Source organism: Psammomys obesus, unplaced genomic scaffold (assembly GCF_907164565.1).
Source record: "Psammomys obesus unplaced genomic scaffold, mPsaObe1.curated_primary_1811, whole genome shotgun sequence".
Classification (NCBI taxonomy): Eukaryota; Metazoa; Chordata; class Mammalia; order Rodentia; family Muridae; genus Psammomys; species Psammomys obesus.
This window is the reverse complement of record NW_026593947.1, coordinates 2,409,678-2,437,061: the sequence shown is the minus strand read 5'-3', so window position 1 is coordinate 2,437,061 and position 27,384 is coordinate 2,409,678. Positions and strand designations below refer to the sequence as shown.

Below are 27,384 nucleotides of genomic sequence, written 5' to 3'. Positions count from 1 at the left end.
GGAAGGCTGTGTGTTCTGGAAGGCTGTGTGTTCTGGAAGGCTGTGTGCCCTGGAAGGCTGTGTGTTCTGGAAGGCTGTGTGTTCTGGAAGGCTGTGTGTGCCCTGGAAGGCTGTGCTGCTCCCTGAGCCCTGTTTGCCCTTCGGCCTGGCGCTTACGGCCTCCTTAGGCCTGAGGAGCAGGGCTCTCAGTAGCTGAAGTCACATAACGTACTTTCTGCTGTCATTTCTAATGCACAACCATGGTGCTGAAAACCAGAGATGAGGGGACCTCTGCGGAGCAGTTCCCAGACCATCTGTAAGGTTCTCTGGGGCACTGGCCAGTGCAGAGACAGAGAGAATGGGCTTCCTGGGGAGAGCTAAGGGCGTTTCACACCTTCATTTAGAAACAAGATATCCCTAAGTTGCCCAGACTGGCCTTGAACTCAGAAAAGCCTTGAGCTTGCAATCCTCTTTTCTCAGCCTCCTCCAAGTCCTGCGTGTGTGTGTGTGTGTGTGTGTGTGTGTGTGTGTGTGTGTGTGTATTCTGCTGCTCAGATTGGGACTTTGGATGTTCATAGAGTGTTAGCTCGTGAACACCAGAAATTTCTCACCTCTGTCACCAGATAAAGACACACAGTGTGGCTATGTCCCTCATCCTGTCCAGGGTCCCGAGGGATGACCAGGCTGTGGCCAGAGTGTAGAACACGAGCCATGCTTTTGATTTCGCAGGAACTGTGAACACTCACCCTCCCCAAGCAAATGATTTTAATACACAACGGACTGTGTTTCATGATGGCTACTGTCAGCCTCTCTGCCAATAACCCAGAACAAACAATTGTGTGACTCGATGCTGGTGGCTGCGGGTTTAATTGGGCTTCATGGAAGGTACTGGGGAATGCAGACGAGCACCGCAAAGCCAGAGCGCACACTGGACAGCCCCTGCCCGTGAGATGTTTGGACTCTGCCGCGATGGTGCTGCCAAAGAAACACAGCTCACTCTGAGTGCCAGAAAGGCAAGAGACTTTGAACACAGCAGGCCCCGGCTTCAGACTGCAGCCTAGATACCAGCCTCGGCTGCCGTCCAAAGCTGGCTTCCGGCAGGCGCTGCCCAAAAGGAACGGCTGGTGGTAAAAATCATGGCGCCGGGTCACCCTCAGCACCCAGGAGTTTTTCACAGTTACGGTCCACAGCTCGGCAGCTGCAGGGCTGCATGGCGGGAGCCTTGGGAGCAGTGTCTAATCGAACACTCATGACAGTGTGGTACGTGTGTACACGTGTCAGCTGCTGCACACGCAGAGCCAAAGAGGACATGGGTGCCCTATCCGATGCCGTCTGCCTTACTCTCTAGAGACGGGCTCTCTCACCAGAACCAAGCTCACAGCCGAAGTTGCAGCCACCCCCGTCTGCACCCTTCCCTCCCAGCGCTGGGGTTACTGCTGTGCAGCCCCACCCCGACTGTTACATGGATGCAGCTCCTCTCACATGCAGCGAGCTCTTCCTGCCTGAGCCTTCGCCTCACCCATGACCTGTTTTACAGGTGACAAGCCTGAGGTCTGTACAGGAAACCTTCCTCCCTGAGATCACACACAGTCAGGATGTGGGAAGGGGAGAGCCAGACCCTGCCACCAGGCCTCACATCCGACTCTGTGGCAGAGAACCCGCACCCGCTGTGGCCTGAAGGAAGCTGCTTCCAAAGGCCTACTGATGAGGCCAGAGGGGTGAGCATTTGGGATGGTCCTGGGCATCCCTGGAGACACATCTTTGTCCAAGGTGTGCAGTACCTAAAGCCCAGCTCCTGAGGACAGCTGGAAGCCCTTCCCCGCACTGGCTGCGAGCACGCGTCTAACTCAGGCCTTCCTCCGAGGACAATGTTCTCCCACACAGCACAGGTGCCCACCCACCGCTACCGCTCTCCAAGACTGTGGGGGGGGGGGGCATGCCAACTGGAAGCCCGAGCCGCCCTGCAGGGCAGGGGTTCTCAGCCTGTGGGTCATGACCCCGTCAGATACCGTACATACAGGATGTTTACATTACAGTTCAGAATTGCCGCTGACGTACAGTTACGATGTAACAACAAAAACAACTTGATGGCTGGGGGTCGCCACAGTGTGAGGAAGGGTGAGGTGGGATCCACTGATCCGCAGGAATGAACCCAGCCTCCACTGTCCCTGTCGACACCAGTGCTCCAAGTTAGGATGTGTGTGCACAAGCCTTTCTGCCGATGCGCTCGCTCCCCTCGAGGTAAAAGCAGCCCAGTAAGCCCGGGCCCCACTCCTGCCCTCAGCTCGGTTTACTAGAGGCCTGTTCTGGGTCAAGCACTTTCCCGGGTGCTGGGGCTTGAGGAGACGAGGACTCAGGCCCCTGCATCTGTAGAGAAGATGAGGCTGTGTGACGGCCTAGCCCTGTAGTCACCAAGCTGTGCAGGGTGTGGAGAGTGAGGCGTGAGTGTGAGTGTGAGAAGGAGAGGGAGAGCCGCCTGGTCAGTCAGAAAGGAGGCCAACAGAGATGCCGCCTACCAGGAGGAGGGCTGGAGGTCTTGATGGGGCCTCAGGCAGGAGCGAGGGCACCAGAAACAATACGACAAATATGTAGAGAGCCAGAGGCAACAGGGCAGGAGAAGGAGGCTTCCCTATAAAACCCAGAGATGAGCTTCATTAAGAGCAAGGGTGTGAGGGTGCGGGGGAGATGGCCACCACGAGAGGAGGGGGCAAGAAGCCAGGCAGCCTCCTCCCCGCCAACCTGTGACCAGAGGGGAGAACCTGACGATTGTGTTTCTGGAGAGGAACGGCAGTGGCAAGTTTCACATTGTGATTCAGTTCAGGACTGCGTGTGAGAGGAAGAGCACGAACGAGCCAGGTTACCAACTGAGAGTCAGGTCACACCACCAACTGCCTGTCACAGCATGTGAGAGAGAACGTGGACAGACAGCTGGGTTACCAGCTGAGAGTCAGGTCACACCACCGACTGCCCGTCACAGCGTGTGAGAGAGAACGTGGACAGACAGCCGGGTTACCAACTGAGAGCTGACAAGTCATCACTGACTGCCCCTTAACTTTGCCTCAGAAAGAGCTTCGGGGAGGCACCGCCTGTTTGGGGTTGTGGGATAAAAGCTCCTGGCTCAGCCTGTTATTATAGGGGTCACAGCCTGTGCCCCAAGTCCAGTCTGCCCGACCCCCAGTCCTCGATGAGCCAAGGGGATAATGGGGAGCAGGAGATGTATCCGATACGGCCTCCTGAGATGAGGACAGAGAGACCCTGCAGACCCACGCCCATCTCGGAGTCCTGGAGTTGAAACAGAGGGCCCCGGCGTGCCGTGCCGGTGTAAGCAGGCTTAGCCAGCGTTGGCTGCGCCCAGCATTGACTCCATGGCCTGGACAGTGGCCAGTAAGCTGAGCTGACAAGTCGCTAGAACTGTGTGAAAGTCATTTCTGCCAGACAGGTTTCCCTCTGGCCCCTTTTTCTTCTTCAGCATCGTGTTCCTGAGGAAATTTTCATCCATCAACAGTCCAGTAACAAACCCACCATTCCTATGAAGTCCGAGCTCCAGCCTCTGAGAAAAGCCGAGTTTGGAATGAAGGTGCTGGAGCAGACATGACTCAGCTCAGGAAATCTCCATGGACTCAGTGAGCTGAAAGTAGCTAAAAGGCGGGAGGGTACAGGGAAAACCCAGCAGCTTTCACCCTGATTCTGCTGAGCAGGAGGGGGCAGTGTCCCTCGGTGTGCAGGGATGGGCTTTGTGGAAGCAGATGGGGACATCCCCCAAGCCACCTGTTTCCTATCACAGCCAACAGCTGTCACTACGGCTCACAGCCAGCCTCCATGGGAAAGAAAGCCCGGCCCTCAGGAGAGGCTGCAGCGGTCTTTCTGCTTTATAAAAGCCCCCGTGCCTGACGTCACTGCATCAGGTGGGCTATCACGGGCAAGGCTGTTCAGAAGGTGTTTATCCCGGATGCTAGAATTGGTCCCTGGCATGGGCAGAGTGACAAGGGGCATGGAGAGGCCGGCTGCGCACCGCAACGCAGCTCTTCCGGATCAGGAGAGGCGCAGCCACCTCTGCAGGTCTGCCTGCCAGACACCGTGTGCAGGTTCAATCAGTTCATGAAAAAGAAAGCCCAGACCAATTCCTCTTCAGAAATGAGCTTTATTGGGAGCTAGTGCCACGCGACAATGTGATTCTATGACTGTCACAGACGTGACAGGGGCTCGATGTGACAGACTTCTGTTACAGTCTGAGAGAGTAAGGGAGATGGCTGCCGTATCCTGTAGGGCGGGCAGCCTGAAGGGGGGGTGCAGGCACACAGGCCCCCTCCAGACTGGTGTAACCTTCAGACGGTGCAGTAGTGACTGTGTGTACACAGTGGGGCCTTGTGGGCAGCTGCTGTCTTTGGTGAGTCAGTCTTCTCCTCTGGCGTGGAACATCAGTCCGCCTAGATCTGGAAGGTGGTCTGAAGCCCACGCCAATGATGCTGCAGAGCAGGGCGCCCCCTGGCCCCACAGACCCTTTACTCTCTGGTTGGGTCTCTGACAGCTCATCTCCACAGCCTCACAGCTAAGGCTAGAACACTCTTTAGAGGGAAATCTCAGGGCCCAGGACTCCTATAGGTGCAGATGCCTCAAGTCAGGTTTTCACTTTGTTGAGGTATGTGATCACTCAGATTTTGGTGGATAAACAGACAATAGATAAAGTATACTGGGAAGGAACTTGAACAACCTTCTTTAAAGAAAATCAAGAGACACATGAAAGGGTTTCCATTTGTGATAGCTACTCTCCCCCACCCTTTTTGCCTTTGTGTGTGTGCGATGTGAGCATGTGTGTGATGTACGTGTGTGTGTGTGTGTGTGTGTGTGTGTGTGTGTGTGTGTGAGTTTGCTTGTATGTGGCCACAACATTATGTTCATGCGTGTGGAGGCCCGTGGTTGGTGTCACCGATTATCCCTGATGACACTTCCTCCTCGCTCCCTGAGGCACGGTCTCCTGGGCAGGTCCAGGACTCGCCCATGTGACTAGTTGTGCTGGCCAGCTCTCTCTGGGGATCCCCTCTCTGCAGGTGGGCTCCCTGTTCTCCTGACATTTCACATGGGCCTCCGTGCTCACGTGCAAGTGCTTTAACCACTGAGGTACCTGCCCAGCCCTGGCGGTTCTTGACTGAGAACTTGACAGGGTCTGGGTGGACTAGGAGCTTCTGCACTAGTCGGTGGGTCCAGGGAGGATTAAGTGAAGCGAGTGAGTCCTTCAGGTGTGCGATAAAAGCTCTTGCCTACCTTTGCCCCTGTGAGGGCATCAGTCCTTTTGCTGCTGTTTTCCTTTGCTGACACAGGAACCCAGATTCCTCGGCCTTCCAGCATGGACTGAAGAGCAGTGGCTCTCCAGGACCCCACTGGGTCTCCAGGGCTGGATTTGGAGCGCTGAGTTGTTCATCCTTGGGTGCTGAGCACCTGCCAGCTTCCCACCCTCTCCTGCACGAGTCAGCCATTGTTGAGGCCCGGGCCTCTGTCACAGTCTACTAAGTCCCTGCGCAGTAATCACTCAGCAGGCCACGATGAGAGTGAGCATCACAGAATTGCAAGCCAAAACCACAGAGAGGGACTGGCAAGATGGCTCTCTGTTAGGAGCACTTGCTACACTCTCAGAGGACCGGGGGCCAGTTCCCAGCACCCACTGGCAGCTCACAGCACCTGTCGCTCCCAGACCAGATCCAGTGGCCTCTTCTGGCACACTGTGGCGCGTGTACGTGGCGCACAAACACTCACACAAAACATTTAAACTTCTCCAGCTAGATGTAGTGGCACACAGCCAAATCTCAGGGGATCTCTGTGAGTTCGAGGTCAGCCTTGTCTACATGGTGAGCTCCCAGTCTTCCGCACCTATGTATGGAGACCCTGCAAAGAAATAAGCAACCCCAAAAAATCCAAAAATAAAACAAAACAAACCAAAGAGCTGTAATCTTACACCCATCAAAATAGCTACTGAAAGAAAGCAAGAGGTGGTGAATGTTGTTGTTTTACACACTGTTGGTGGAAATATAAAGTAATACAGCCACTGTGGAAGACAGGAAAGAGGCTCCTACACCATTTTTGGGTGTAGATGAAAGGAGTTGAACCCTGAATGTTGAAGACACAGAGACATTCCTTTATTTCCGGCAGCCCCCTTCACAGTGGGCCACAAACAGAAGCATATCCTAAAGGACACTGTGCTCAGTGAAATAAGCTGAGAAGAAGGGCGAGTATTACCCGGCCCTAACTAGACAGAGAAACTGAAATGGGCTGAGGTTCGGGCTGTAGAGCAGTGGTTTCCGGGAGCTGGCAGACGGAGGAGGGAAGGACAGGAGGAGAAGAGCTGGCCAAAAGGTGCGGGGCCTAGAGTGTATCTGTGAACAGCACAGGACGTCAGCGGTGCCGTGGGACGGAGTCACGTCCTGTTACACTGTGTGTGCTCCGTGTCTGCGTGGGGGCACGTGAATCTACGTGTGTGGCTGTGGGGGTGTGTACGTGTGTGGATTATGAATAGGTAGGACCTCACGTTCTCACCACTCTTCCAGCCTGTGAGCTATCCCCTATCCAGACCCTGCCCTGCCTCCTCAAAGCCCCAGAGCCCTAGCTGCCTAAACAGAGGGGCCAGGCCTATGGCAGTCAAACTAACACCCCTTCTGAGAAGAATTATACACGTTGGAAAACAAATGTTTTCACAAAAGTTATTTGAGGGCACCAAAGCAAAGGTACAGCCGGGACTTGAACACCAAGACCCCAGAGTGGAGGGAAGCACGGAGCAGGCCTCACATCTGCTGTTTCCTCTTGCAGAGTTTCCCTGTTCACAGAGCGGATCGGCTGAGCCAATCAGAACGCATTAGCCAAGACCATGTGACACACACTGAGACCAGAAGACAAACCCAGAAAGTCACTGATGTCGGCATGGCCGGGGGTCAAGACCCTATTACAGATCCCGCAGGAAAGAGCCACCTGCAACCGGCTTCCGCCCGCAGCCGCCCCCAGGCCTGGCCTGACGCCCGAGTCCTGGATAGCTGGGGTCAGACGTAGAAACCAAGAGCAAAGGCTGCATCAAGTCTTTACTTGGTAGTCTCACTCTCCCGGGGGAGAACTGGACTGCAGACCCATCAAGCAGGAGAGATGTTGGTAAGAAACCGCTGCTTTCAGCAGCGCCCCTGTCAGGGCTCTGAGCCAAGAGTGAAAGAGACTAAGGGAGACACACGCGTGAGCTGGCTGAAGTGGTACCTTCGTGCCAAATAATAACCCAATAGAGGAATATTTGTAATCTATAATCCATCTGCATTATAAAAAGTAGCATCATCTACAGCAGTATGATTTTCATAATTAGTTTTTCATTAATTAAACACACACACACATTAAGCCCTTGAAAGAAACACAGGACCTGAGGATCAGATAAAAGAGAGCAGAAGCAGAGCCAGGGGCACATGAAGGTGCAGAGTGGCTTTTGCTATTTTGCTCATGGGATACACACAGATACAAAGAATTTGACCAGGGAACTGACATGTTTGGAAAATAATCAAAGGATGTGCTGGAAGTGGAAAGCATCATGAGGAACAGGTAAGGTCTGGTGGGCTTAACAGCAGGTTAGACACAGCAAACATTAGGATGCGTAAGCTGTAAAGGTCCTAGAAGGTACTCAAGCCGACCCAGAGATGAGGGGAGTGCTAAAGAGAGGCAGACGCACAGAGGGAGCTGCTGTGTGTGTCTGCAGAGTCTACACTGGCCAAGAAGTGTGACGCTGACAGAAGCATCAAGCCACGGGTTTACAGACTCCACTGTGTGGGTAAGGACCTCTGAAGAGCATTACAGCACAAATACCAAAGCAAAGAATGTGCAAAAATGCTGAGGGGAAGCCTCAGGGAGCTGGTGCAGAGTCACTGGAAAGAGCAATGCGGACAGCGTGTTCGAGGCTTTTCAACAGAGACACTGGAAACTGGAAGACAATGCAATGTCAACTTCAAGGGGCAAAACGTATGTGTGATCCCGGAATTCTAAGTGAATTCCTGGTGCAACTGGCCTTCAAGAAAAGAAGACAGGATGGAGAGCTGGCTCCGTGACTGAGTGCTGCTCTTCCAGGACCACAGCTGACTCCCAGCATCCATGTCTGGTGGCTCAGAACCACCGTGACTCCAGCTCCGGAGGATCCCACACCCTCTTTTGGCCTCCACCGACCCCTGCACTCACATGCACATACCCACACCCCAACACACACATGTACATGACTAAAAGCAGTAAAGTAAATGCCTAAAGTGGGGGAGGCAAAGCGATGACGCTGTCTTGAAGACCGGCGCACACTAGGAGGGATAGAGAGACCTTCGGAAAGAAGGGAGGCCCCGATGGAGGGCCGACGGCTCAGGGCGGGTGGCCAAGTGCAGCTGTGTCCTGGCCTCTTAGAGAGCAGAGGTGGCAGCCTCAAGCTTAGGGGTGTGCAGAATAAAAATCCTCGCCGTGAACGGACCAAAACGTAAAAAGGAAGCAGAAGATGAGCAGGAGTGCCGTCGAGTCCTTCCATTGCCCACCCGGGAGAAAATCATTTAAAAGACTCTCCGTGCCCACCGTGGACTACAGCTCAGCCTTAAGAGGAAGGGCCGCTCAGCACGGTCGGTCTGGACCCTGGCGGTTTATGTGAAACAAAGTAGGGGACGGTGGTCAGCTTCCGAGGCAGGTGGGGCACGGCGGCTTTCGAGGCAGGCGCAGAGTGAGGGCGTTGTCGCTTCGCGGGTCCGCAGAATCAGCCCCACGGCACTGCGGACACACTGTAGACACGCCGCATAGCAAAGTCCGATGCCCGCAGTCGTGTCTGTGTGCTTGCATGCACAGTTTGCCCGGAGTCGTGTCTGTGTGCTTGCATACACAGTAACTGACTCGTTTCATTTTCTGCATAAAATTTCCAATGATGTTGCTCTTCTGGATCCCGAAAGTGAAGCAGAACCACCTTTCCAGTTCTGGGAGTGACAGGCCAGGCAGTGCCATGAGCCTGTGGTGGCGGCAGAGACACGGATGCTCTCTCTGGAAACCGGTCACCTTCTGTTGTGAATGGTGTTTCAGGAAACGTGTCCCGGCCTGGTGAGGCGCCTGGGATTTTGCAGACGGTGATAGAGCCCTCAGTCTGTTTGTTTTGAAGCAGTTTCGTCTTCCTGGACTGCAGCAGGCTTGGTACAGATGGTGGACTAGATTAGGCTCCAGAGGTGGGCCAGGTGAGAGTGACAGGGGCCCAGACTTGGACCGTGGCCGTGGGAATAAAATAGTTAGGAATAATAATCTTCAGGGCTTGGTGGCAAATTTGATGTGAGGAAAGAAAAGGAGTTGCTAAGAGTAACTCCAAAGCTTCCAGTCTGGGTAGAAACAGGAGCTGTGGTACTAGCTAGAGTGAGGTGTCAGGGTACCCAGAAAGCTAGATTTAAAGTGTTCCAGATGTCCAAACACAGCAGACGGACTGTAGAGACCCGCTGGGCTCTGGCCCCACAGAATAGGTCTGCTGTTTGTTCAGAGGGTAAGTTGAGGCTCCAGAGAGGATTGCCTGCAGGTGGAGGCATGTAGGGGCTGTGCGGATGAAACCCTGTCCCCAGAGGACAGGGAGCATCCATGCAGCTGGGGTTGGAAACATAGGGGGAGTTCTGGGAGGGAGCTGAGGGCAAGGCAAGAGAGCAGCCTGTGAGGAACAGACCGTCATGCCAGAGGCTTCAAGGGTAACAGGAGCATCCAGCAGCGCCTGGGGGAATCAGCAGCATGAAGGTGGTTGCCCTCAGGGGCTGGTGAGGACTGGTAACACAGAGGACAGCTAACCACAGAGGTCAGACACACTAAGGAGAAGAGAAGGGGCTAAGGGCCATGCTTGCTTTTCTCTGTGTGTCTCAGGGTAGAGAGGCTTAGATGCACTGAAATGGAAATGCAAAGGAAAGAGGATTATGGGAAATCACTGAAGAGCAGCTCAGGCTATGAGGCTGGCTTTACACCCACATCTTTTTACAACTGAGTGGGTCCTTCCATCTGTGAGTCACAGCGTGCCCTCCTTCCCCCTCCCTCCCTCCTTCCCTCTCTCCTTCTCTCCTTCCCTCCCTCCTTCTCTCCTTCCCTCCCTTCCTCCCTGTCTTCCTGTCTCCCTTTCTCCTTCCCTCCCTGCCTCCCTACTTCTGTCCCTTCCTTCCTCCTTCTGTCCCTCCCTCCCTTCTTCCCTCCCTCCCTTTCTCTCTTCCTCTCTGACTTCAGAGTACCCCTGGCAGCTTCCAGCACAGAGACCTGACCTCTCTCTGGTGTGTTTTAAATGAATTTGTGTTTTCAGTGAGTGCGTTTACATACTTTACCAACCAAAAGAGGAAAGTGAAGGCAATGCTGCCCGCAGACAGTGGCTCCTGCTCCTGCCGGCTCTCCTCTGTGCCTCCAAGGCCTTGTAGATAATCTCCCCTGGCTCTTAGTTGAACTCAGTGAAGTTCTTCTTCAGCCTTTCTTAAACATACTGGCTCCTGTGCTGCCACAGCCTGCTTTCCCTTGTTTCATTTCCTCCAAAATGACGGTGTCCCAGTGTGGGGTTAAGAGTGTTTATTATCCTGAGTGTGCTAAGGTTGTCTACTGACCATGTCTCTTCACAAACAACCCCTATTTCTCCTGCAGTCATGTTTGCCTTAAAAAACAAAAGCTGATTTGTCTTGACTTTCATTTGCCTGTTGCTGTCTTTCTAACAAACGATTATTATTTTCCCTGTTCTCCCTTGAGACTGCAGGAGTCTCCCCTCACCCTGGAGCCTCCCACAGGCACATGCTAACCATTCTTCTGCCTGCTGCTGCTCCCGGCTCCTGCTTCTGCCCCTGCCTGCTGTTGCTGCTGCTGCTTCTGCCCCTGCTGCTGCCCCTGCCTCCTGCTTCTGCCCCTGCCTGCTGTTGCTGCTGCTGCTGCTGCTGCTGCTGCTGTCTCTCCCTGCTGCCTCCTGCTTCTGCTCCTGCCTGCTGCTGCTGCTGCTGCTGTCTCTCCCTGCTGCTGCTGCTGCTGCTGCTGCTGCCCTGCTACATCTGCTGCTTCCTCAGTTTACCCTTCCTGTTGACACTGAGAATTCTCTCTGGGGACTTGGGAGACAAAGTTGTCAAGCACTGTTTCTGTGGCTGGCTACATAACAATACCTAGAAAAGTGTTTACTCGGTGTTTACGGTGTCCATGACAGTCTAGCTTCTGTTTTTGCTGCTGAGATGCCTGGTCCTACTATGCTTTCCTGTCCCATGGCCTGTTTTTTCCCTTGGTTTTCTTGAGGTGGGGGTCTTCCTTTATAGCCCATGCAGACCTCGTATTACAGTCCTCCTGTCTCTGCCCCTCAGATGCTTTCACACAGGCGTGCCCACCATGCCTGGCTTTCTCCTGGGAGGTTTTAAATAACGTCTTTAGGCCTGTATTTCAGAAACGTGTGTCTTGAAGTTCTGTGCTGTTCTGGGTGCAGGCGGGGTGCCTGGCGGCACCGTATGGAGCTCTGTCTCCTCAGGGCCTTGGCGGCTTTCCCACCTCTCCTTGTCATTTCATTCTGCTGTTGCTTCTTCTTTGGTTTAATATCGGGCTTTCTGCTGTATTCCTGATTTTATTTCCTATCATCTTATGGGAGGAAACATTTATATTTATTTATTTATAGTCCAATCCTTCTACTGTGATTTTAAACTTTGTTTATCTTATAATTAGTTTTCAAGATTACTTTCTTTCTCACAACCACTTGCTCGTGTTTCATAGATACTTGTTTTCTCATTTGCTCGCCCACCTCAGCGAATCACTCAAGTTCAGTAAAGAAGTTCAGTCAGCTGACTCTGTGCTGGGCAGGATTTCCCTGGCATTTCATGTTCTGCTAACAGGTGATCTGACGGGCCTTTTGCTGCCTCCCACGGAAGGGATCAGCCTTACCCCCCTGTACTATCCTATGGATCTCAACTGCTCTTGAAAATTAAAAATAGTAATTTTAAATGTTTGATAGGGGAGTTGGAACTCAAGATAATTGTCTGTAAAATAAAATCAAGAGAAGGAGAAAAAGGACAAAAGACAAAAACAGATTAAAAAAAAAAAAAAAGACCAAATAGGAATCCCCAATATTAAACTAAAAGAAGCTCCAGAAAGCCACAGGGAAGATATGCAGAAAAAAAAAAAATGACAGAAGAGGTGAAGAAAGTTTCTTAGTTTAGAGAAGGCTTGTGTGGTTTGGGGGGGGTTGTTTTGGGAGCGGGTGGGGGAGTGTGTGTGAGCCACAGCGTGATTCATGTGATTCACGCTCTGTAGCAGAGACCTGCGTACTGCAGGGTCCTTAGTGACTCCATGCTGTGCTGACCACACCCCCTCACAGGTCAGCTCAGCTCACTGCTGCAGAAGGTCCCACATCACTGCGGAGCAGGCGTGGCAGAACCTGAGACTAAGGCCGTTCACATCGTGAGGGACCAGGCGGCAGAGAGTAAGGCAGGAACCAGGGGCTGGCGTGGCTCTCCCAGGCGCACCCTGTGCCCTGTTCCCACCGTCCAGTCCCACTTCCTCAACGTTCCCCAGTCTCCCCACATTTCACTGGGAAAAGTGTGAACTGTGAGGAGCCGTTGAGGTTCACCAACACGCGGTGATCCCTTATGAAGTACAGGAAACAATTTGGTGTTCACATCAGGACAAAGCCCGTGACCCTATTGGCACGCTCAGGGAAGTGTGTAACACCAGCATGAGAGCCGTGAAGGAAGTTGTCCTCCCTCCTGCAGGGACCCCTGAGAGCTGGAGAGAGCGCCACAGAAAGCCAGGCTGGCATGCTATCAGAAGGTGCCTGAGGTGCTCGGAACAGAAGCAGCGCCGCTGTCACCATAGGAACAGAATGGGGGCGCTGTGCGCGGTACTAGGACTGCAGGCTCAGCGCAGGGGACAAACCTCTGTCCGTCCTTCCCACCTTACAGCTCAGTTCCCTCTCCAGGAATTTCTCTGTTTCTTTCATGACCTCAGAGTCAACTAATAAACAACACAGACTGCATTTAGATTAGAACAAATGACAAAATTAAATTCACAATATTTCCAAACCCCCTTTGGCTCTGGGTTTTAATTTTCTTTCATTGCTGGATTTTTCTATTCTGTGACCTAGGCACACTGCTCCCCAATCGAGCATATTTGGTCTTTGGCTAGTGATGTCTCTTCGTCGTCTCTGTAAGGATTAGTAAGGCCTGAATCCACTAAGTCCCAGGCCAGCTGCCATTGAGGTATACCACATCTGTAAGCCTGAACAGGACATCTGGGACAGCCATCCTCCTAACTGGGATCTTCAGGATCCTCGCTCCCAGACAGCCATGGCTGGACACCCCCTCTCCACAGGCTCACCGTGCCCGTCACAGACCCCGCCTCCCCTTCCTGGCTTCTTCCACTGACTGTGAAAGGCAGACTTTGCTGTTCTTCAACATTTTTGAGATAGCAGTGAGATAGTGGTGGAAAATCTGCAAGGGTCTGTAAGGTTGCCTCTGCAGTGTGTCTGTCTGCTCCCATCTTGTTAATTCCTGCCCTCCTGGGTGTGTCTGCTGCTTCTGTCTTGGGTCGGCTTGGGGAGGGGAGATGTGAGCTTTCACAGGATGGAGTAGGCAGAAGATGTGCAGGGTGCTCAGACTGTTTGCGTCACAGCCGGAGCGCATAGTGTGTTCAGAAAGTCCCATCCTGCAGAGGACCCAAGTTCAGTTCCTAGCAAGCACATAAGGCAGCTCACAACTGCCTATACCCCCAGCTGCTGGGGTCTGAAACCCCTTTTTAGACTCCATGGGTATCTGCAACATGTGTACAAAACTCAAACAGGGGCACCCACACATACACACAAGTAAATCTTTATAAAGTGCACATCTGTGTTTGACCACACCGTTCTTATTCCCCATCAATAAATAAATAAATGTGAAACAGTCTACCCCACACAGAGTTTTCCATCTTTTAAGACATCTTTGTGACATTCTTATCTGCAGTGTTCACACTTGAAATCCATGCAATCAAGCTGCAAAAAGCATCTCCGTGTTTCAGTAAGTTTGGAATTCTGTGCTGAGCCTGCAGCCCAGGAGTCTTGGATCAGACGCCCCTGGCTGTGGCTTTATTTTTCTATTGAAAGTTACAGAACCCCTCAGTTGGCCACTGTGGACTTGGGTCAGATAATACCTACACACCTGCCAGGAAAGCCATCAGCTCCGAATTTGGAGTAAGCGAAAGGGACAAAGAGCTCGTATATCAGGTCACAGGGAGAGAAAGAGAAAGGCCACAGTGTGAGGCAGCGCACACTCACCTCCCACCCCAGCTCCAGGGACCCAGCATCCTCTTCTGGCCTCACAGCCACCTGCACATCCAAGGAGACAGGCCGTGCACACACATCAGTAAACAGTAAAAATAGCAGGAGGTAAGAGACCCTGGCCTTTCTTCTGCTTCTTTTGCTTTGAGGCAGGATCTCACCTAGTGAAGTTGGCTCAAAACTCACCGGGTAGTTGAAGATGACCTTGGATTTCTGATTCTCCTGCCTCCACCTCCCACGTGCTGGGATTGCAGGCTCTTGCCTGCAGACCTGGTTCCCGCAGTGCTGGGGGCGAAACCCAGGACTTCTTGCACGCTGGGCAAATGCTACCAGCCCTGATGTATTTTCTTGTACTTGTTAGCTGAGCAGAGGACAAGCCATGGTCTGTGTGAACCCAAGATGCTAACACCGCCTCTCTCTCCCTCTCCTGTTTTAGGGAATGCTGTCGGTTTTTTGGAGACAACGGCCTGACTCTGAAAGTGTTCTTTACCAAGGCAGCTCCTTTTGGTGTCCTGTGGACTCTCACAAACTACCTGTACTTACACGCAATAAAGAAGATAAACGCCACAGACGTCTCTGTTCTCTTCTGCTGCAACAAGGCCTTTGTTTTCCTGCTGTCATGGATCGTTCTCAGGGACAGATTCATGGGCGTGAGGGTAAGTTCTCCACTGTCTGTCCTCCTGCATCCCACAGTCATGCCAACCAGAGCCTGCCCGTTGGCGTGCTGGACTGCCAGCACCGGCTGACAGCCACTGTCCCGACTCTCAGCAGCACTCAGTTCTTGCTGTAGCTTGTAGACCTTCTTGCTCGCCAACTGTGCTAGACCAGCACCTGTGAAATCCAAGGCTTTTCCACAGCATTCCCTGAAGTGTGCGCCAAGCAGGGAGTCAGCTGAGGAGTGGTGATGACCTTGCGCTGATCTCTGCCCGCCCCTTCTGATGCGCAGCGTTGGGCATGGGTGTGCCTACAGCTAGGGGCTATCTGGCAACATTCTGCCTCTCCGGCTAGGATGCACCTGAACCCCTGAGCACACCTTGGGTATGCACATGTGTGGGAAGCATGGGACCTGGACAGTGTAGTCTGAATCAAAAAATTAGAACTGGGATTGGAGGGGGCTGGGGGGAGCACATTTCATTTCAATCTGTAGATCAAAGGCAAATACAGTGGCGTTCCTCGTGTGGCCTGGAATTTTCCAGGAGAGTCATAGTAGACTAAACATTAGCCACTTTTCCTGACAGTGTGGAGCGTGACAAGTGGATGTCAGACACCAGCAGGAGGACGGAGAGGCCCAGGGAGAGGACACAGAGCTTTGGTGGCTCTCTGCCTGGCCCCCTGGTGGCCAGGGTCTGCCTTTGCTGTTCATGCTCTTGTCACAGAGCAGGACAGAACCCTGGCCCCTCGAGGTGCAGCTGATCATCTCCTCCTTCCTCCTGCACACTCAGGCCCCGGTGCTGGGGAGCCCCACTCTCGCAAGCCACGCTGGCAACCATGGAGAGGCAGCCGCCAGGCCCCCACTGTGTCCTTGCTCCACTTGGATACAATGACATCACCTTAAGGGTGGGCTGACACCCACCTGAGTTCCACAAACAGCAGTGGGGACATGAGTCAACTACTGGTTCATATTTTTAGCTTCTCAGCGGGTGGGGGGAGTTTGTTTTGAGGCTCGGTGTTAATTTTGGAATAAAAACTCACGCCCCGGGCTGCCGCCCAGAAAAGCCTTCAGCAGATACGTGGTGTGCTGCATCTCGGGGAGGACCGCAGGTGCTCCGCACAGATGGAGAGCTAAAGCCTCAGGGTCCCCGGGACACTGGTGCCTGCTGTCCCATTCCCAGCTTTACTTGGGGGACACACAACCAAGAGACTGCGTAGTGCTTTGGGGTGTGATGAGATACCCCAAGCAGGAAAGAGTGTGTTCAAGGTCAGCGGTGCTGGCTGCAGAGAAAACAGGCTGGTCTGAGGTAGGGAGACGTGGGCGTGGACAAATCTGACCTCTCGGCTGACTCGCAGAACGAAGGGTGGTTGAGAGCTGTGCTTGTGTGTTGACTGTGGAGAGGAAACTTCCCAGCGCCCCTCTGCTGGGGTGCAGCCTGCCAGTGTCTGAGGAAAGCGTTCACTGCAGGTTTGTGCTGAGGCTGTCAGTGGCCAGTGCTCCGGGAGAGGCCACGGGGCCAGCCCAGGGGCTCTTCTAACTGGAGACTACCCATTGCAATTGGCAGGGTCAACCCAAAGCTCAGGCCGCTAGTGGAATCTGGGAGACCGAACAGTAGACAGTTGGAGACATAAGCGCAGGGTCATTTCCAACTGTGCACAAATCCCTCGGCGTTCAGGTAGTGGGCAGGGCCAGGCAGCTGCTTCCGCTAGGGGATTTCCAAAGCCTTAAGAGCTATTGTAATTTCCAGCCTGGGGGCTGAGTGAACAGTGCCAGCTTCATAGTCATGAAGGATATGATGACCAAGGTTCCTCGTGTGTGTGTGTGTGTGTGTGTGTGTGTGTGTGTGTGTGTGTGTACAGGGTGATGGGGAGGTGAAAGCTAGGGGAGCAGCAAACAAGACTTATGGGATTAGAGCCATTGCGTCCAGTCACCCAGGTACAGATTCTTGAAGGTGGGAGGGGCACCTAGGCCAGGCAGACAGGCCTGAAAATAAGGAGATGTGCCTTGTGATACTTCGGAGACCCTGGTCATCCTGGAGTCATGGGGCAGGGTGCTGCAGAGGCTGCTCAGGCGTCCGTTCTCTACACACAAGTGTTGCCTGTGTGTGCCCTGGGCCAGAGCCTCTCCCATGGTGGCCAGATGCTCTACCGGGAGCAGGCGGCCAGACTGTGGGTCCCTTGGCTTTTCAGTCTTTAAAGTGGACAATGGGGAAGAGAGGTCACTGTCTGGTGCCCTGGATTAAGAAGTTGTATTCAAAACTTGTGAATCCACAGACAAACAGGGTCTGAGGAGACTTTACTGTAGCACCGAAAATGGGCAGGGAACATGTCACTGAAATCAAAACCAAAGCCCCCGTGCCTCAGTGCATGGAGCATGGAGCAGGTGGGCCTTCCACCTTACCCCTGGGCTCCCTGCACTCACAGATGGGAGGAGGGGATGGGCTCTGACCTTCTTCCTGAGAACCCTGAGTGTGAGGGGGAAGCTGTCCACACACCTCCACCTCCCGTAGGGGCTGCTGAGCTCGGAGAGCAGGCACCCCTGTCAGACCTGGACCTCAGGAAAGTCATTGTCTCTGGTGCCAGCTGCCTTGGTGAACCCACAGGGCCTGGCTTGTTTGTCTCCACAGCGGAGGGGAGCCAGGCAACCCTCACCTCTTCTGTCTTGACCCCTGACTCTTTTGCACAGCTGGGGAGGAAGCTCTTAACTGTTGATTTCTAACCAGTAGTGAAGAGAGTGGGGGAGGCTGGGCTCTGCCTTGCTAGTCTTCAGGAAAAATAACCCATTCTTCTCTGTCACATCAGATGTCAGTCATTTGGGCTTTTGGAGTCATCGGAAATCTGGTCTCTCTCTCTGTCTGTCTCTCTCTCACTCTGTCTTTCTGTCTCTGTCTCTCACTCTGTCTTTCTCTCCCTCCCTCTCTCTATCACTCTCTGGCTCTGTCTGTCTCTCTCTCCCTCCCTCCCTCCCTCTTCTCCACTCCCCTCCCCTCCTCCTCCTCCCTTCCCTTTTCCTGGGCTCCCTACATACCAGGCTGCCCTCATATTCACTAGGTAGCCAAGAATGACCCTGAAGTTTGATTGTCCTGACCCCACCTCCTCAGAGCTGGGGTTACGGGCACACAGCAGCACCCCAGGCGGACCCTACAGCTTAGGTCAGTTTTGGAGGCTCACCCCTCTCGTTTCCTGGGGCTCTGTAAATTCTGCGGCTGCCACCCTTCGCGCTTTGTTCTGGATTCCGGAGCACGCTCTCCTTTGTGCTAAGTACAGCGTATAGGGGAGATCCAGGAAGAGCCAGCTAGGGGAGAAGGGAGAGAAGCCACACTTCCAGGTCAGGATGTGGCCCGAGGCTCTCAATGGGCAGTGATGCAGTCAGGCTCTGCTGCTGGTGTGCCAGGGAGGACACCTCTGCTATTCCGGGCAAGGAACGCCGAATCCAGGCCCCGTGAGGTACCAAAGGCTGGGAAAGAGCTCAGTAGTTCCCAGGTGGTCACCAGCTGTCTCTCAGGCCCTGTCAAGACTGAGCAGCCTGTCCCCACCTGTCAGGGGGCCGCAGCCTGAGATGACAAGCCAGAGACCACCACCCTGGCTTCCCCTGCCTCAGGATTCAGGTTACACCAAGCTCAGGAAGGTGTCCCTTAAGGACCGCCCATCAGTGCCTCCACCGGCCCGGGGGTCAGGACAAAGCAACCCTCCCCTCCACCTGGAGGAACCCCTCAGGCCGCACACCCCAGCTCTCAAGCCCTGTGGCTCCCGAGTCCCTGACGACGGTCCCTCCCTCCCTACAGATTGTGGCCGCCATCCTCGCCATCGCAGGCATTGTCATGATGACCTACGCGGATGGCTTCCACAGTCACTCGGTGACGGGTATAGCCCTCGTGGTGGGCTCTGCGTCTATGTCGGCCCTCTACAAGGTAGGCTCGGTGAACCTGCTCTCCCAGCAGGCTGGGGGCAGCAGAGCTCTGGGGCCCTCAGCCCGTCCCTCTGGATGGGTGGTGTCTGGGCCTCTAAGAAGAACAGACACTTTCAGTGTGCATCAAGAGGTAGACAGCACCGGGGCAGGGCCCAGGCAGGCAGCTGAAAAACACCGGGTCCCTAGCCTGCTCTGTGTTTGTGCCTGATGGGGCATGAAGCCTGGATTACATGGGTAGCTTTGCTGGGTAAATCCTGGCCCACGAGTGGCTCAACACTACCTGTGAAATGAATGCACAAATGTATCCCTGGCAAGAGCTGGGCAGAGTGGCTCATGGTCTGTCCTGCCATGGTCATTCACTGAGGCAGGAGCACTGCCACAAGCAAGTGGTGAGCCTTTGCCTCAGAGAAGAAGGACAAAGTTTTGACAAAACGTTAGAAGTGGCCGGAAAGTGCTTCCTAACTGCCTGACTAGAACACAAATGGCTGTTCACAGCGCAGTGGGGCCTGCTGTGGGGTGGATAACGGGGCAGGGAGAGGATCTTCACTCCCTTTCCCTACTGCCTGCACGTATGTGAGTCAGTGACCAGGCAATGGAGCCACAAGGAGTCTCCTGAGAGGGTGTGCAGTCACAGCAGATAGTTGTAAGGGACGCAGCACTGTGAACACAGCGCACAACCTATGCACACCCATGCTGCTGGGTCTGAGCTCTGTGAGGCCGGATGCAACCGTGTCTCAGTTGCTCTTACACACGTGGGCTCCACCACTCCAGCAAGCCTCACCAACCTTCACTGACAGACAAGCGCGACCCCGCCGGAACGTGGCGCGCATGCACGGTCCTGCGTGGCCGCCGGTGTGTCTCACCTCCTCCTCTCTCGCGCAGGTTCTGTTCAAGCTGCTGCTGGGCAGCGCCAAGTTCGGGGAAGCGGCCTTGTTCCTGTCCATCCTGGGCGTGTTCAACATCCTCTTCATCACCTGCATCCCCGTGGTCCTGTACTTCACCAGGGTGGAGCACTGGGACTCCTTTGACGACATCCCGTGGGCAAACCTCTGCGGGTTTTCCCTTCTCCTGCTGAGTAAGTGGCACCAGTCCGAGGCAGAAGCCCCTGCAAGCAGCGGCGGGCGCAGAACTCGCTCTCCTGCTGTCCTAGAGTGCGCCATTTGTCAAAGTCCTTGCATAAAGACAATACTTAAGGTTTTTTAAAAAGATTTTTGGGGTGGCCTTGGAAGGTAGGGCTTTAGAAAGATGGGTTTATTTCACTGTAAGTGCTAAGTGCTCTTAAATTACCGAGCCACCTCCTTACCCACTGTCTTCATTTTTATTTATATGTCCGTGTGTACGAGTGAGTGGATATGTGCCTGTCAACGTGGAGGCCAGAGGAGGTGGTCAGGTGTCCTGGAGCTGGAGTTACCAGCAGCTGTGAACTGTCTGATGTCAGTGCTGGGAATTGAACCTGGGTCCTCGGAGAGAACAGATGCTCTTACCTGCTGAGCCATCTCTCCAGTCCCACTCCTTGGAGTTTATGAGGGCTCTGTAGAATCGTGGTTGTTGTCATGGTAACCGTCCCAGCAACCATTGCTGTTCTGACAGCACAGTGGCAGTCTGGGGTTAGTGCGTCCATGTAACAGGTGCCCAACGGCATTGCTAAAGCGCCACTGTTCAGTAAAGATGGTTAGTTACCGTTCTCACTATGGTTTTGCCATCATCACCACCAGCACCGCTAGATGGAGGCTGTTGCTAGGCAGAAAAGTGACGAGGTGCCTCATGAGGTCATTCTAGCTTCCCTTTGCTGCTGTGACAAATACAATGGCCAAAAGCAGCTCGGAGGAGGAAAGGATTCACCAGGATCACTTCCAGGCCACAGTCCACACAAAGGGAATCAGGGCAGGGGCTCGCCCAGGAGCTTGAAGCTATAGAAGACGTTGCTCGCTGGCTTCTTAGCTGTCGCTGGGTTACGCTCAGCTAGCTTCGGCGGCCTAGGTCTGCCTGCCTAAGGATTGCCTCTTCCCTCCATGGGCCAGGCCCTCTGACATCATTAACAATGAAGGTGTGTCCACCGGTCAGTCTGATCTGGGCAGTTCCTCATGAGACCCCCACTTCAGGTGACAGGGTATCAGGTTGTCAATTAAAGCTAATCAGGACATGTCACATCCCTATTCAGCCACCCCAGCAATGGGGCCATCAGTGAAGAACGGAGGCAGCCCTTTGGCCACCCTTTCCAGACCCTTTCCCTTTTCCAAAGCTCAGGGTCTGTGACTTGTTAGAACGCTCCTCCTAGCGCAATCCCAGACCTGCAGGGAGAAGCTTAAGTTCATGCAATGCCAGGACTCTTTGCCTGCCTCTCGTCTCCCTGAGAAACCGGGGTCAAACAGGTCAGCCAAGGGCAGAGCAGTTGTGAGTAACTCCGGTCTCCAATCTGTATTTCAGCATTCAATATTGTATTAAATTTTGGAATCGCTGTCACGTACCCCACACTGATGTCTCTTGGAATTGTCCTCAGTGTCCCCGTGAATGCAGGTAAGCACCGCCTCCCGGATGTCTGTGCACACCATCTGCTGGGCTCACACACAGGTGCACACCGTCAAATCTCCACCCTCGTCCAGCATCACTGTGGCTGCTGCGTAATGCTTAACCTCTGCAAAGAGAGAAGATGCATCTAGTGTGAAGCTGTCTAGTGTTTAGGCAGTGTTTTCCCTCGACATGTGTGCATTTCTGTTGTTCTTTTAACTATTCTGCTGGACTTGGGATGGAGCCAGCAGCCTCCCTAGCTAGCTCCTACCACTCATCTGTCTCCTCAGTCTTTCGAAACATTTTATTTTGAGGCAGGGTCTGGCTAGCCTTGAACTCACTTTGTAGCCCGGGCAGTATGAATTTGCCCAGCCTCTGGGATTACAGGTGTGTGCCATCAGGGCCAATTTAGCAGAGAAACTTCTTTTCCCAACTGAGCACAGAAAGTCCAAAGCTGACCCTACTAAGCATAGAAAGTTCAAGGCTGTCCCCACTGAGCACACAAAGTCCAAGACTGTTCCCACTAAGCCAGCAAGTCCAAGGCTGTCTCCAATGAGCAACAAAAACTGAACCTAGAAAAGCGTGGGGCAGAAAACAACTCATTTTTTTTTGCAAGTGGCTTTGTTGGGGAAAAGTTGCCACATTGGGAAGTCATGTGGAAACAGGTTGGCCCTCCAGTGAGGCAGGAATGTTATTTCCTCCTGCCTCTGGGGAGAGGGTGAAAGCCCTTTGTTTGGATGTGAACCTGCTTTGTCCTGCCCTGGGGCCCTGTAGCTGACACGTCAGCAGTTCTTCCAAAAGCCTGCCTTCACCCGTCCCTTACCTGCTCTCCCTGGCTGCCTTACACTGGTGTGAGCTTTATATTTCCTCTCCAGAATCCTTTGCCTCGTGCCCTGGCTTCCTGCAAAGTTGCCTCTGGACCCCTGATCCCAGGCCATTAGAGGACTGGCCCCGGGGACCTAACCCATATCCTCTTCACAGTAGAGTCTGCAGAAGAGACACCCCTGAAGCCTGGCTCCCCTCCCCCGCACCAGACCCCCGCCCTGCCCTGCCCCACAGCTCTTTGTGCCGCCTCACCTTGGCCAGGCTCTCCCAGGTGTCTCATGGGCCTCAGAACACTGGGCCCACCCCACCCCCCACTTCCAACCCCATCCTGGAGTCTGCAGTCCCCACGCATCTGCCCTTTGGTCTCCTGGCAGTTGAAGGCTGCGCCTGCCCTTTTTTTTTTTATTGAGGAGTAAAGGACACAATCCATAAAATGGCACTTCAGAGTGGGATGGTCGGACAGAGTGGTGACACAGCCTTGTAGTTGCAGCACTGAGGAAGCACGCACAGAAGGATCCCTGGGCTGGTGGACCAGCCAGCCGGAACTACTTACTGCACGCTAAGCTAGAGAGAGACCGTGCTGCCAAAAGGCAGCTGGTGTGCAAGGAACAACAGCTGAAGCTGCCCCTCGTCTCCACACACGGCACCCGTGTACACCCTGCACGTGTACACACACACACAGAGGCTTGAACGGGAAGAAGGCATTCAACAGCTGCAGTCTGAGTATGACGGGCTTCTGGAAGACGCTCCTTACCCAGCGCCCCCCACAGTTGGGTGGTTCATGAGGACATGGTAAAAGGCGCAGCCCACCTTATTTGGCACGGAGGGTTACTCTGGCTACAGCCTGCAGCCGAAGATTAGTAAGAAACGTTTCCTGTGGCTTACCTGCAAAACACAGGGGTAATCCCTTGTCAGAGGCAGGAGTCCTGACAGGCAGAGGAAGGCAGGGCCCAGTGCTCCGGAACTTGGTGGAGCAGAGCAGCTGCCAGCCTGCCTCGCACACCTGTGTCAGCTCAGAGGACTCTGGGTGAGCATCGCCAGCCAGTGAGTTAACTTGTCAGCGTTAATAACTGGTGTTTCTGAGAGCCCTCAGGAACTCTGGGAAGAACTGGCTTTGGGGTGAACTGTTGCCCTCTGGTTAGGGAGTGGAGAGAAGGAGGTGAGGCAGGGAAGTAGCAGATCCAAGCCATGGCTGAGAGGAGGAACAAGCCCCAGCAAGGTGAGCAAGGACAGCTGTCCAGGCAGTCAGGGGACAGCTGCCCAGGCAGTCGGTACTCAGAGCTGTGAACTCTTAAGTCTGCAGCCCCATTAGAAGGAGGGCTTTGTTGTGATTGTTTTTAAGGCTCTCTCTCCTGAGGTAGGCAGGCTTCACATGGGCTCAGCCTGGGTTAGGTAAGGAGAGAGGAGAGGTGTCCTCAGCCTGGACAGCACCATTGGGGCTGTTAGGAGAATTAGATTCTTACAAACTCATCTAAACTTCCCATTTCACCCTGTTACCTGGTTGCCCATCAGGACAAGCCAGGGGTCTCTACAAAAGCCCTCAGAGAACCGCCTCCCCTCGGACTTTGAGCCTCGTAGGAATCAGCGGGCATGGAACAACAAGAATTCTCCATTGAAGTTGGGTGTGCTGGCACTCACGTGTCACCCCAGCACCTGGGAAGTGGAATCAGGAATTCAAGTCTTCCTCAGCTACATAGTCCAAGGATAGCCTGGGCTACATGAAACTCTAGGAAACAAAAATGGTAGGGGTGGGGTGAGATGGTGGGTAAAGGCACTTGCCACCATGCCTGGTGACCTAAGTTAGATTCCTGAAATCTGAAAGAAGAGAAATTACTTCCAAAAGTTGGCCTTTGACCACTCACAAGATCATATGCATACACATTAGATGGATGGATAGATAGACAGATGATAGATAGATGATAGATAGATAGATAGATAGATAGATAGATACAGATAGATAATAGAGAGATAATAGATAGATCAATGATAGACAGATGATAGATAAATCAATATTAGCCAGATAGATGATAGAGAGATGATAGACAGATAGATGATAGACAGACAGATAAATAGAATTTTAAAAAGAAATTCACAAATAGTATCCTAAAAGAACAGGGTCAGGTTTGCTTATTGAAACATACACATATGTATACACATATAGTGAGATTAAATTATAAAATAAGTGTCATGTATGACATCAAAGATAATGTGAAAAGTACCAAAAATATAAATAGAAAATAGTATTTTCTTCATCCCCAAGCCCCAGATTAGCCAGAATCAAGCTTTGGCATGTATCAGTACCCTTACACTCTCAGTTACTCTCCGTTTATTTTTTTCTCACACTCCAGTCACCATTTACATTCAGGTGCTGGATGAGATGTGATGGTAACACACAGGCCTGAGGTCTCCGGGGAGGCAGGTGACGAGAGGGACAGGTGCCGTATCAGAGGCCACGCCAGCCCACGCCTATGGGCGCCTGGCCTGCCCCTCGTGCACAGCCCTGCTGCTGAGTAACGCTCTGTCTCCCACAGTGGTCGACCACTACACCAGTCAGATAGTCTTCAACGGGGTCCGGGTCATCGCCATCGTCATCATCGGCCTGGGCTTCCTCCTGCTGCTGCTCCCAGAAGAGTGGGATGTTTGGCTGATCAAGCTGCTCACCCGCCTCAAGGTGAGGAAGAAGGAGGAGACAGCAGAGACCAGCGGGGATGCGGGCACCGGCGCCCAGAGCAGGAGCAGAAGAGCCCGGCCGTCCCTCGCTCGCTGAGACCACCCCTCGAGGACTCTGGGACGCCCCCGTGGTAACGCTTTTGAGCTCTGCTCCTGAGGAAGGAGCCTCAGCTGGGCGAGGTGTACATAAGTGTACAGTTTTGGTAATCCGCAGTAAGTTCTACGGTATTTATTGGCATGTCCAATTTGCTTGCACTTTTCCACATCAGACCTTCCACTTAAGGGTACCAATTCAAAACGAAAGAGAAAAGAACCTCTCAGTGCTTCTTCAATGAATGTAAAGTGGGGTACAGTGAGCCTCGCAGCGATTGCTTCAGAGGACAGGCCGGCTGGACAAGCCAGGGCAAAAACTCTGCCTCTCAGCATCTGAAAATGACATTGTACACTGTGATTATTTTTCAGCTATAGTAGGTCATATTTTGTTTTATACCAGAACTGTATACTTAACTTTAAGGAATTTCAATGAACCAAAAGATAATGTCAGTTAATCCGGATGGATGGATGGATGGATGCATGGATGGATGGATGGATGGACATGTGGATGGATGGATAAGCATTCAGATGGATAGACAGGTGGTGGACAGATGGGTGGATGGGAGGGAAGAGGGAGGTGAAGCAGTAAAGGGTGATGGACAGGAAGATAAATGGAGGACAGACCTGCGCAGGTCACATGATAGAAAACAGAAACGTGAGTGTGCTGGCCTGCCCTGGTGTCTTCAGAGGACCCCAAGGAGAACCTAGTGCCTTCTATAGCCCCTCCGTCCTTCCCTGTGCAAAGCGAGGTGACATCGCATGTCCCTGGCGCTGTCTTATGATTTAGATGTAGAAATCTTAAAAAAAAAAAAAAAAAAAACACAAATTCTGTGTGTCTATGTGTGTACAAGCGACAAAGCTGGTGGCCGGTGTGTTTGGAAGGCAGTTGGCCATGTGTGGCATGCCCAGCAGCTGCGCTGGGGGAGGAAATGCTGGTGGCCTTCACTTCCAGACCAAGAGGAAATGGCATTTGCCGAGTCTGGAAAACCTTAAGAAACCTTAGGCCGGCTGTTTCCTCACGCCATTTAGGTCTGCCAGAACTTCTATCTGTGACAGATCCGTGCAGAGGGACCACGGCTAGAGTTTACCATATTTGAAGTTTACATTGTTACCTACAAATGGGAACCTGATTTTGAAACGGTGTCATATCCCAATGGTGCACTCTGGAACCACGGAGTCTTTCGTTTCCTGGGGGAAAGGGGCACTCATGACCTGAACTTTTTAGCCAGTTACTACCCTCAGTTTCCATTACTTGTTTGGCCAAATAGATTAATAAAATATTTGAAACAAAGTAAAGCGTCAAGTGTGCTCCTGGCGCCACGTTGTCGGCCCCACTGAGGGTCCTGATGCAGCCTGTCCGGTGCCTGTTGCTGTGGCGACACACAGCTGCCCAGCAGTCACAGGAACTGTCGGTCTCTGGGGCTGAAGAAACGGCCCGGGAGCAAGGCTCAGGTAACAAGCAGGAGAAGCTGAGTTCACGTTCCCAGAGCCCGCCGCATTTGTGCATTTGTATGTACAGCAAACACCCACAAACACACAGCATGCCCTCTCACATGCATGCATGCATTCACATGTACACACAGGCATGTGCATGCACGCACACGTATGCACACATGAACACATGCACGCACACATGTGGATGTGTGCTCTAACCCCAGCACCGCAGGCAACGGAGCAGAAGGGTGGGTGAAGCCGTGTCCAGGCAGCTGTAGCCATGAGCTCTGAGACCCAGGTGTCTCGCAGGGCTGCAGAGGGCAGGGTTCCGGAAGGTGGGTAAGAGCCCGGCCACCCACACCTGCAGTCTCCACTCCAGAAAGCCCAAAAGGCAACACCGGTTGGAAGCTCTGGCCTGTCATCTCCACCGCCAAACACTTCATGTAACCAGCCCAGGGACCATTTCCTTCCAAAGACACAGCATCATAAAGTTGGAGATACCTTGCCTGTAGCAAATCAATCTTCTCCTATCAGCTCATTAAGATTAAACAAGGGGGGAGGGGCTAGGGCGGGCTCGGCAGTTAACAGCGATGGCTGCTCCTCCAAAGGATCCAAGTTTGGTTCCCAGCATCCACCAGGTGGCTCACAACTGTCTGTAACTCCAGTTCCAGGAGACCTGACACCTCCTGGGGTCCACAGGTACCAGGCACACACGTAGTACGCATCCGTACATGCTGGCAGGACACCATAAACTCTTTTAATTTAAAGATAAAGAGGAGGGAGCTCTTCCTGCTGCCCTCTCAGGGACCCCCAGAGGCCGCCCCAGCTGGCACCCTGGAAAGTGGCTTTCTCACCATCAGGGAAGCTTCTTCTTGCAGAAGGCGAACCCAGGATCCCCAAGGGCACAGCGTGCAGAGAGAGACGTGGGGACACTCAGTCCCAATGGGATGTCCTCAGCAAAGCCCTCCCCTCCTGACTCTGGGTCTGTAGGGAAGATGAGAAGACTGTGAGAGCCAGAGGTGGCATCTGTCGAGGGAACAGCCCTCCAGACACCGCACACAGGACA

At 53.3% G+C, this 27,384-nt stretch overlaps 1 protein-coding gene across 1 annotated transcript in view; it reads left to right on the top strand.

Moving 5' to 3' along the window:
- Positions 1 to 26,169, top strand: part of Slc35f3 (solute carrier family 35 member F3) — a 204,184-nt gene extending 178,015 nt beyond the window's left edge. The window contains exons 4-8 of the mRNA XM_055617574.1: positions 14,664 to 14,883; positions 18,664 to 18,789; positions 19,671 to 19,863; positions 21,216 to 21,305; positions 24,653 to 26,169. Of these exons, the coding sequence (XP_055473549.1) occupies positions 14,664 to 14,883; positions 18,664 to 18,789; positions 19,671 to 19,863; positions 21,216 to 21,305; positions 24,653 to 24,888 (865 nt within the window). The 3' untranslated portion in view covers positions 24,889 to 26,169. The remainder of the gene's footprint in view (positions 1 to 14,663; positions 14,884 to 18,663; positions 18,790 to 19,670; positions 19,864 to 21,215; positions 21,306 to 24,652) is intronic.
- Positions 26,170 to 27,384: the final 1,215 nt, after the last annotated feature.